General features: G+C 43.1%; 4 protein-coding genes across 5 annotated transcripts in view; 1 reads left to right on the top strand and 3 right to left on the bottom strand.

Moving 5' to 3' along the window:
* The window catches only part of LOC126576972 (uncharacterized), a 3083-nt gene extending 1890 nt beyond the window's left edge, over positions 1–1193 (bottom strand). Inside the window, exon 1 of the mRNA XM_050238311.1 lies at positions 709–1193. Coding sequence (XP_050094268.1) covers positions 709–720 — 12 coding nt within the window. The 5' untranslated portion in view covers positions 721–1193. The remainder of the gene's footprint in view (positions 1–708) is intronic.
* Positions 1–4228, top strand: part of LOC126576973 (divergent protein kinase domain 2A) — an 8254-nt gene extending 4026 nt beyond the window's left edge. The window contains exons 1-4 of one of the 2 annotated variants that reach the window (XM_050238313.1): positions 1496–1584; positions 2660–3492; positions 3562–3814; positions 4016–4228. In XM_050238313.1, the coding sequence (XP_050094270.1) occupies positions 2708–3492; positions 3562–3814; positions 4016–4228 (1251 nt within the window). In that variant the 5' untranslated portion in view covers positions 1496–1584; positions 2660–2707. Of the gene's footprint in view, positions 1–1495; positions 1585–2659; positions 3493–3561; positions 3815–4015 lie in introns of those variants that run through there. The other variant, XM_050238312.1, reaches the window with a different exon arrangement.
* Positions 4229–4233: 5 nt separating this feature from the next.
* On the bottom strand, positions 4234–6301 carry LOC126576967 (SET domain-containing protein SmydA-8-like). Its single transcript, XM_050238300.1, has 7 exons — positions 6143–6301; positions 5944–6075; positions 5313–5868; positions 5090–5241; positions 4926–5020; positions 4535–4857; positions 4234–4455 (listed from the first exon to the last, which is right to left on the bottom strand). The coding sequence occupies exons 1-7, from the start codon at positions 6196–6198 to the stop codon at positions 4234–4236; spliced, it is 1536 nt and encodes a 511-aa protein (XP_050094257.1). The 5' UTR covers positions 6199–6301.
* A 3138-nt stretch (positions 6302–9439) lies between these two features.
* LOC126576960 (uncharacterized) overlaps positions 9440–10000 on the bottom strand; it is a 9566-nt gene continuing 9005 nt past the window's right edge. Inside the window, exon 8 of the mRNA XM_050238281.1 lies at positions 9440–10000. This exon is cut by the window's right edge and continues 981 nt beyond it. The gene's annotated coding sequence lies outside the window, so the exon portion shown is untranslated.

Below are 10000 nucleotides of genomic sequence, written 5' to 3' on the forward strand. Positions count from 1 at the left end.
TTACTTTCCCTGACCAATCGGTTATCGGTCTTTGTTTCTTCTACGAAAGCTGTTTGATAGGGCTCTGGTGGATTTATCAATCGATGATACGATCATTGCCTCCAAAATTATCGCATCCAGTCAGACCGACAGCACACGTCCCGTTCGATGATCGATGGTGCTCTACAAAAGCAGATCCCAAAGGTCATTGTCCACGTATCGCGCTTGGATGAAACCGCTTTTTTGGCACAAAGGAAGCACGGACAGGTTTTTACCGCTGAACAGCGTCGAGTGTCGCGCCTCCGATCACAAGCAACGCAACGCAACGCGCCTTTTTGTCCCGTTTCACGAGCTCCTGCAAGACTCCATATGCTGCCTCTGGTGGAGGACCGGTCAGATGGTGGCTCCCTCGTTACGAATGCACTCTACCACTTTGCGGTTAAATCATCGGAAACGAGAAGCAGCAAGGCAACCGCAAAGACCACTGCAGCGGAGGAAGAAGGAGAACCTGTGCAACTTGAACTTGAACTTCATTACACAAGGCGCTCTCGGGGGCGACCGCGTTCAAGCCGATTCAAGCCCCCCCCCCCCCCTTGCTGACCGCTGATGAGGACCGCTCCGCGCGTGCTGATTCTCGTGCACGGTTCCATCCACCGCTCATCCGAGTTGCCAAGGTTTTCTTGGACGTTTGTTTGCGAACTCAAACCTTGACTACATCATCGATCTCACCTTCGATTCCATTTTATGCTGCGTAGCAGACGCACTTTTGTAGTTCCTTTATGGAGTTGGATGACGGGGGACTCGTACTGGAAGCTGTCGCCTACCAAATATGCGTTGGTAGAGGGTCAATCGCCGCACGGAATCCTACTAGCTAGCAAACACAAACATTACGTAATATGCACTTAGAACGCGTTCGCACTACGACTTCTCGCTGCTTGGCCTTGGTCACGAGATGCGCTGCTACGTTGAGATGGCTTTGAGCCTATCGCCGGTGGATCAATAATTTTGCAGCACGAAATACACTAATGATTTTTCGGTTCGTGGTCGTGATGTGGGTTCTGCACTGCCCCTACGATGGGTGTCAGCAGCACAGATATCCTGTGGGGTGATGGCACGAAGTGCGCTCACAGCCGCTGGTTGAGGAGCTGCTGCGATCCGACCAACGCCGAAAGCGGTGAAGATGACGGTGTTAGCGAATCTCGGGCTCGCATCACTTTGACCGCTGCCAAGCTGCGAAAGGTTCTAGTGCACACACACCTACACGAAGCGGTAAATAAATAACCCAGCGGACATTTTTAAGCGCCCGAGCTACGCGAAGACTGCGAAGGCCGATGTCGAAGTGCCCGAAGAGCGAACGAAACCGAACGCCAGCTTGTGGGTCGGGTCTCCAATCGGTCTCCAACGGCATTTCCGACTCACGACTTGTATTTTTGTTTGTGAGCATGAATGATTCTGCTCACTGGGCGAGCAAATCTAGAACGTTTCAGCGCTTACTACACTACTACTACTACTACTAGTTCCTTTAGCGGCACAACGCGGTACGGAGAATCTTCAAGCTCGAAGGATTGAAGAGGAGCTATTATCCGGAGAACCCTGACTACTAAGGTAATCGCAAATCGATTCCAATGGTTTTCAAAATCGAATCCGCTTGCTGTCTTGTTACTCTTGTGCTGCAAAGGTTCCAGTTCCAGTTCCAGCATCACGCGAAGAGAACTATCGCATTCTCGATGTCCGGAACGTACTAAACACGCACACTACTCGCAATCAATGTTTACAAACGGCCGGCCGAACGGCCAAGATAGCGCGTACTATCATATCGGCTTCTAGTAGGTTGTGAATTTACTGAAAAAAATGTTTACCCTTTTTAAATGATAGATTAACATCAAGTCGGAACACTACTGACGAGGAGTAGATATGGCACGTTGCTGGTTGCATGCTTGCTAGTGGCAGCCTTGTGTTTACAAAGCGGTAGTATCGTAAGCGTCGTTGTTGACGCGTCTGATTTATCATTATCAGGTGTTCTACTCTAGATTGCGTGGGGTCAATTTTAACAAACGTTGTTCGTGAAACAGCAATTCTCTGTTAACGCGATTTACTTTACGTATTCTCTTGTATGAAACAGTTTCCGCTTTTCTGGAGATAAAAGAGCACTATGTATGTAGTGTCCTTCGCGTGTTCCTTCACATGAGCGATCCTCGACCAGCAAGTGCGGTTTGTAACCGTTCATTCTACGCGGCAGCGTCATGTGGATCTTCGTGCCGTTATGGAGGAGACTGGTGCCAACTTCCTCGCTTGGCTTCAGCAGATTGGGTTTTTATTTAAAATTTTAGTCTGTTTGTCCTGTTCGGCAAACATGTTCTATTTAGATGTTCTATTTTATGTTCTATGCTTTTATGCTGTGATGTTCCTCATCATATTTCCTGCGCTATAAGGAGGACAGAAAAAATAACTTCAGCTTCTGCCCAATCGACAATCGAAGTAGACATTTAATGGCACGAATCTAGTGCAACAGTAATTCTGATTTTATTTTTATCGATCTTTTGACGGGCGATCGAACGATCCTTTCATGGACATTCTTTAGTAGGGCTCGACCAGATTTGCTATCACTATCTGTTATGGATGTTTTTGCCCTTTATATATCAAATTCAAATGATATCAGTAATTATTCTTTCTTTTTCAGCTTATTGTGATAACGATTCCTATACACCTGTTCAGAACAGATGTTCAGATGCCTTCCAAAGCTTCTGTATATCATGCGTTTCTGTTTGTGATAATTGTGTTGCGACACCAGCCCCAAGAGCCCGGCGAAGGCAAAGGTCCACTTGAGAGCATTTGTGAGTACGAAACACAACAACTGTGCCCCGAATGTTTCAACGGACCATCCGTGTGTCGGCATGCTGATCAACTGTTTGAAGAGCAGCGCGGAAGTTGGTTCAACAAAATTAACAACCTCATGCACGCACACAGCACTACCTTGGGAACGTTTCGCGGTACGGATCGTGCTGTTATGAAGACACTGAATCCACACAAAGCAGTTGAATCCTTGCAGCGTGCTTTTTGTGATATGGTACTGGAGGAGATCCCATCGGCAATTTCCCGTGATGCTTGTAGCTGGTCATTGAAGGGCAACACGAAAGATAGCACGATGTTTCTGAAGAAGGTTATCCTGGACACTGGACGGATCGAGGGATGTATTTTCTGTCCAGCGAATGGTAACCTGGCGTCGTTACATCGTTTTCTACATTCCATCGACCTCGATCGAACAACAGGACTTTGGACACTGCTCGCAGTTCGCACTAACGTAGAAATACTGTTATTGATGTTAGCTTCTAAGCACAAGGTCAGCATGCCTTTTCCAAGATTACTTTATTATTTCGGATTCTCATTCATCGAAAGCTACGACGGTGAACCTTTGAGTAAGTTTTACAACAGTCCACTTCACATACGTATGCTGATTGCACGTGAGCTTATAAAGGCCGCATTTGCCATAACGGAAGGAATCGACGGATTTAGGTAACGCAGTTTAGCTATGCCGCTAGTGGCAGAGACCGATTATGTATTTGCATTTCAATTATTTTGCAGGTTTATTCTCACAGACTTAAGTCCAGATAATGTCGCTGTGAGCATCGAAGAAGAAGATCGTAAAGTGATAACCCTGTCCATCGTTGATCTGAACAATATCATAGTGATAGACAGTTATGCCACCACATTTGAAACGGATCGACATCATGTGCATAGGAAACTAGAGTGCGAAGGATGCTTTGCATACTCCCAAAACGATATTTGCAGCCATTCAAAAAAAAATAGTGACCTAAACTATTTCGCCGTATGTCAGGTAAGAGAGTGACTCTTCTGCGAGAGAGTATTGTGATACAATACATATGGAGTGTGGGGCATTCATCTTAATTTTATTTTAAAAAAAGTTGCTAATGCTTTGCATGTCTTTTTCGAACGAGAACACTTAAGTTGGCGAAGCTTTTCACAGTGATTGTTTGGTTCTCCAAATGGTTTTTCTTTTTGTTTCCATCTCTTCCAGCTGCTTCTAGAAGATCTTAACGGAAACGCTGCTGCCGGGTTTTTGCACTACGATCACCAAAACCTACCGAACGACTCAGATGAAAGTGCGATACAAGTACGGCTGCTGCACACTTTTCTTCGCGAATGTGTCTACTGTCAACCACCGCATTGTCGTGACCGATCAGTGATTCTCGAGGACATACTGAATGTCTTGAATCGATGGTCATCTTGACAGCATTATTTCACAAATTTCTTACCATTGGCAGCTCGCTTACCCCTAAATTGGCGATCGGTCTTCTCGTCCTCCGCAAGTGCCTGTACATTTTGTATATATTCACGCAATTCCTTAAGCTCACACATAGCTTTCTTCGTCAGCTGACCTTCGGGAGTGGTAGGATGTTCGAACACAAGCATACCGATCGCTTCCTTCAGAACACTCTCGGCCGTGTGTAAATTTCCCTGAAGAGCAATAAAACGAAGGAATTGCATTATAGCAGAAAATGAGTCACCTAACATCCTTATCACTTGATGTCTGTACCTGCAATTCGGGGGTTTTAATTTCTCCTGTGCCATGGTTACGTCGCGATAGTTCTACCAGCGCTGCATGGTACTCATAGAGAGCGATGCCGGTTAATCGCGAGATGCCAGGATCCAGTACACGAAGAATCTGCAACATTTCTTCGCATAATTCTAGCTTTCGCCTGAGCGCATTACGTGGCATGTTTTGGGGTTCGTACGACATACACATGCTTCGCAATTCTCCTGCCAAGTTCTGTTTAGCTTCCAGTACGAGCGCGTGCTGCGGATTGAGAGTTTTTGAATGCTTTCCAATCACCTTCTCTAGGTTACGTATATCCAACGCTAGATGCGGTGAGAGAACCGAATTATTATTGACCCCTTTACTCGAAACAAAAATCATTTAAACTTACAGCAGCTGGAAACATCTTCCCGAGCCTCACACATAACATGGTTCACATACTCGCGCTGCAACTGATGGCCACAGGAATTACACTCCCATCTGGGACTGCGATGGAGAAATCACACGAACTTGCAATCGATATCTCAGCCAGTAGAGTATAGGCAGCATACTTACGATTCGTCGTAGAATAAACATAGACCGTCGGTACATTCAGTACACTTTATCGAACTAAGATGCGTCCCACACTCGGTAGGATCCCGGCAGCGTTCGCAAGTGCAGATAAAATATTTGCCTTTGCGTAGATGTGTCTGTCTCTCGAACGTGCTCTGAAAACACGAATAGAGGCGGTAAGAGAGGAGGCAATTTTCTTTTCTTTTCAGACAGTGCATCTACTTACGAACAAAACTCTTGTATAGTTGTAGTACAGGAGCTCTCCTGCCATTATGTTAAGGGACGCGTACAATCGCAACTTCGACATTCCATCAACCGCAATCAGCGTGTTTGTTCGACAGTTGTGCGTCATCAGGGAGGTTTGTGGGTAGAGGCCACGTGCCAGATTGTTCATCTGCACACCCTGGCTGTCCATGTTGCCCCGAATTTCGAATGTATTCACATCCAGCACACCACAGATGCGTTGCAGTAGCTCCGCACTTATGACCAGGTCATCGATCATACGAAATGCCTCCTCGTGCAACATTGGCTGTACTACGTACTGCTCGTGAATGTCCCAGATTTCCGTACCCCTGCGACTATCGCAGTGGGACTGCATGGCCATGAGCTGCTCCCACTTACTTCTATCACGCCGATATAGCAGGAGACACCGTACGGGCGTAACGATGTTGAAGTGATCAAACAGAAAGTTTTTTCCTAAGCTTGTTGATCGTTCATAAAATTCGCACTCCACCTGATCATGCTGCAGACAGTCCCTGCACAGCGGTGCCTTGTGACACTTTCTACGTGAAAGAAAAAAAAATCATCATTTCATGAAGCGGCTGTAGTATTCGTTCGAACAATTTATAGCTACTCACTTGCATGTTCGGTTAGCTGCCCGTAAGCAATTGAGGCAGCTGATGTCCGCATCCCAATACGGTCCAACGACGATCGGTTCTTCCGCTAGTATTAGCTCACCAGCTTTGATGGGACGCTTTGCGACAAGGAATCTGAAATTGACCGAAAACAACAACTGATTTTCAGTACTGAATGGTAGCGGCAATCAATCACACGTACCTGCCGAGATCATCGTTTTGCTGTATCTCGCACAATTCCTCAAAATGGCTATCCATACTTACTCGGGCGATGAACCGACTGAAACTGGCGGCACTAGGGTGGCCCAGATCGTCTCGCGTAATCGCACATTCGTTAGATAAGTGTACACAGGACGGGTGAGCTCAGCTTCAAGTGCACATATCTTGGTGCGCAGACTTGTCTGCGAATTTTCCGACGGGGCTGCGTTCGCACGTGTTGCGTCTGCGCACCACACTCAGCTTGGCAATTTTACACAACTTCCAATCGGTTACCCGGCAACGGCTGTAGGACCAGCTTCTATGTGAGATAAAATTAGAACAAACCAATAAAACATGGTCTAGGCCAAAACAACGCTCAATCCTGCAACGTAATCGCGTATCGGATGCCAGGGAACATGCTGCCTGCCTGCCGCCAGGGACAATCGTCTGTTGTTCATGGTTTGAAATTTTTGCGTTCTCCTAGGGACTTGCGGATTGACTCTTTTCCACGCACACACGCAGACCCTCATTTTGTATCGCTTGAGACGAACATGATAGCTTCCCGATGGGCATCAACCACACCTGATTGTCCTCCATAAACTATCATAACTACGAAAATGCCGAAGAATAATTACTGTATTAGGAGTCGCGTTTTTGTTCAGTGTTTTGTTGATTTTCATTTATTTTGATATCACACCCTTGACCCTACGTCCCAGCTCACCGCTTTTCGTTCACTTCAGCAACCACTTCGTTCGACGTTTTACTATTTCACTTCTTTCTTCTCACTTCTTTCGCGCTAAATACGTTGATCCATTACGACTTGTGCAACGAGAAACATACAGCAGTTATGTCTGTTTTTTTGCATTTTGTTTTGGTTTTATGTTTTCAATATTCAAAAATATGCTCTAGTTACTTGTAACAAATTTAAGAATTAAAATTCTTCGCACGGACCTGTCTGGAAATAGATCAGACGTGGTTCCTCCACTATTGCTCTGCCCCGAGCGGGCCCTTTCGGTTTTGCTAAAAGCCATGCATATCAACAAAAGCGGCAACAAATAATTATTATAAATTATTTTTTTCATTTTCGTAATCGTTTTCGTGCGAATGAATCCAAAAACCGCGCTCTATTATATTTTTCCCTACTTTTGAAATGCTGTTTGTGCAAAGCCACTACTGCTGAGCCTGAGAAAAGATGCATGCATTTAATGTTTTGGGAAAATGTCCTCAATTAATGTTAAATGACCATTATTCGAAAAAAAAAATTGTACGGGAAGGCCTAATTGTTGGGTATTTGATTGATTATTAATCTGAAATTCCAGTCTCTATTTAATGAATAGGTTGCCCCGGCTTGATTCCAACCAAGAAGTGTTAATTGTTAAACAAGATAGCAGATGAAATACCATCATGAGAAATAGTAATCGGAACAATAAAATGGAAAGGTAACAACCAGCTATTCAAAACGCACGCTAATGTCATAGATTTTAGCGTTTTCTCTGTTTCCGAACCCCTCGCTCAAGTGTTTCTTTTTTTACAATTTCTATTTAACTCTTAGTTTTGGGTTTTCACATGACCACTACAATACGTTATTCATGTTTAATTTAGCGACTCTGTACAATGTTTCCTCTACTATATACTTTCTACACGGACATCTAGGCTACCTTTTCATTGACCGCGGATAGAGCGCGGGTTGGATAGTGGATATCTATAACGTGGATTTATAAAATACGCCAGCCGAGCATGGCATTGTCCGGTTTTGTTCAGTTGCGATTAATCACACTTTCGTTAAAGACGGTAAAAAAGATGCACTATTTCTAGAAAAAGGTAGCTTCTTTCCCATGCCCCCAAGTAATTCCCCATTTGAGTGTGGTGTTTCGGTTTTTGGGGCATCGTAAATTGCGCGCCATGTCCAAATGGAATTTCCAATACCGTTTTATAGACCATTTTATTTGTGTTTCATGTTTTTTGTGCTGGTTGTTTTTGTTTTCTTCAAAATTTTGATTTTTCTCCGTTTCTTTGTCAAGCAGCAGTGTTACACCGTTTACTTGCGGCTGAATGCAGAATAAAGTGTGGATCACTTTAGGGGAAAAATGATTCATGCTACGATCAACATGAGATTTCTCTTTTCTATAGGCATTTCATCTGTTCTCTCATTAACCGCATTTAGCCACTATCATTTCGTTCTTCTTTTCCTCCGACGTGAAATATAAACAATCCATTATTCATTCATGTAGCATGATTATAACTCTCACAATAACCCCTATTGGTTCTACTGCTAATATTTTTTTGTAGGTTTTTGTTTCTGGATGATTATTTGTTTAGTTCATTTTTCTCAGTTTTGCATCTATATAGAAAAAATATCAACTAAAAATTTGGAATTGTTACGATGAATGAGCGTTCCAGTATTTCGAATAACTAGATGTTGTATATCTGTCGGAAACATCGGAATGATAAGAAGCGTTTGTTTTAGAATTTCAGAGATTAATGCGAATAATATTATGACAGCTTTGATCTGGCATTAATTGTACTTATTGCGTGTATAAAAAAATTAATTCAAAGAGAGTCTGATTCCATTTGGTGGTTCGGCGCCTATTAAAATCATATGAATCAGATTGCAATAGTATGCTTCTGCAAACACACTGTTCTTTCTTTAGTTCATTATTTAACTTTGAATCGTGTGCAGTGCTTTGCTGCTGCAGACGGTAAATTGACGAGTTTTAATGACCTGATCTTATCCAGAGTGGTTTGCATGGTATTAAGCCATCACTGTCTGGTGAGCAATACTCGGAGACGAAGGAGAAACAATTGTGCAACGGAGATATAATAAAAGCAGACATTTATTAGGTGAGCATTCTCACAAAACCTCTTCAACGATTCGTCACCACATCTGCTATCATCCATGACACCTTGCTAAATAACTTAGTACGAGAGCATGTGTGCGCAGCACGATGATTTTATACTTTTTAGATGAAAATCAAAAGGAAAGATTACACTTGTAAGATGGGAAGAAACGAAACAGGCTGTTTTTTCGAGTTATTGACGAACAGAATATATTGTTATTATTGACTGTAATTTAAAAACTGTTTATCGTTACCAAAATCGCAATAGTCCTCAGACTAACATCAAGTTTTGCTATTGACCTCTGGTCCAAGATATTGAGATTTTGTTCAATTTCTCTCTACTAACAGACGGATAAGAGCGTCTGTTCAAAGATTCAATAACACTAACGCTGCAGCTACGCGACATTAAATTGGTTCCGTTACTTTACTGTAACTTAAATTGCTTTCGGTGGCGAAGAAATATATTACGGTTACTGTATTTAACCGCTTTATTTCTTAAAAATGTCCGCATTAACTAGTAGCGCTTGAAAAGATTTTGTTTAGAATATTCTAAATTATATAGGTTAATGTGATTCAGATCAAACAAAATTTGCTCTCTCGTCATCAACACCTCCTAAATCCTAAAGGGTAGATCTCAAAATGATTCAATATGCTGATGGGGAAAAAACGATGCGATAACAAAGAAAAATATACCATCATCACTGAATTCCATGCTCTAGGTCCATCATGGAGTTCCAACTGAACCTGTTTGCAAACATTCGTATTTTTTGGCACCCCAACAAATTCATTTTGCAGGTCTTTCCTTCTTCCAAAAGCTGACTCCACTAATCCTTCCCGGAGGAATCGGAATAATGATTAAACAATGAATATTTTTACCGTCAAACCGTCGAATGGTTGCTAAAATGCGCATGTTTTACATCAACTTTTTGAAAGTAAATTCAATGAAAACCAATCTACAATTGCAATTTTGCGATTTGTATGCGTATACTAACGCCATCCTTAAGAACTGTCCCTAAACGAGCTTA

Source organism: Anopheles aquasalis, chromosome 3 (genome assembly GCF_943734665.1).
Source record: "Anopheles aquasalis chromosome 3, idAnoAquaMG_Q_19, whole genome shotgun sequence".
NCBI lineage: Eukaryota > Metazoa > Arthropoda > Insecta > Diptera > Culicidae > Anopheles > Anopheles aquasalis.

Excerpts from the sequence above, each read along its gene's own strand:
- LOC126576967 (XM_050238300.1), bottom strand. The coding sequence starts at position 6,198 with ATGGATAGCCATTTTGAGGAATTGTGCGAGATACAGCAAAACGATGAT. Across the intron at positions 6,076-6,142 it reads CAAAACGATGATCTCGGCAG|ATTCCTTGTCGCAAAGCGTC; the intron begins GTACGTGTGATT and ends GGTCAATTTCAG. Across the intron at positions 5,869-5,943 it reads GCAGCTAACCGAACATGCAA|AAAGTGTCACAAGGCACCGC; the intron begins GTGAGTAGCTAT and ends TCTTTCACGTAG.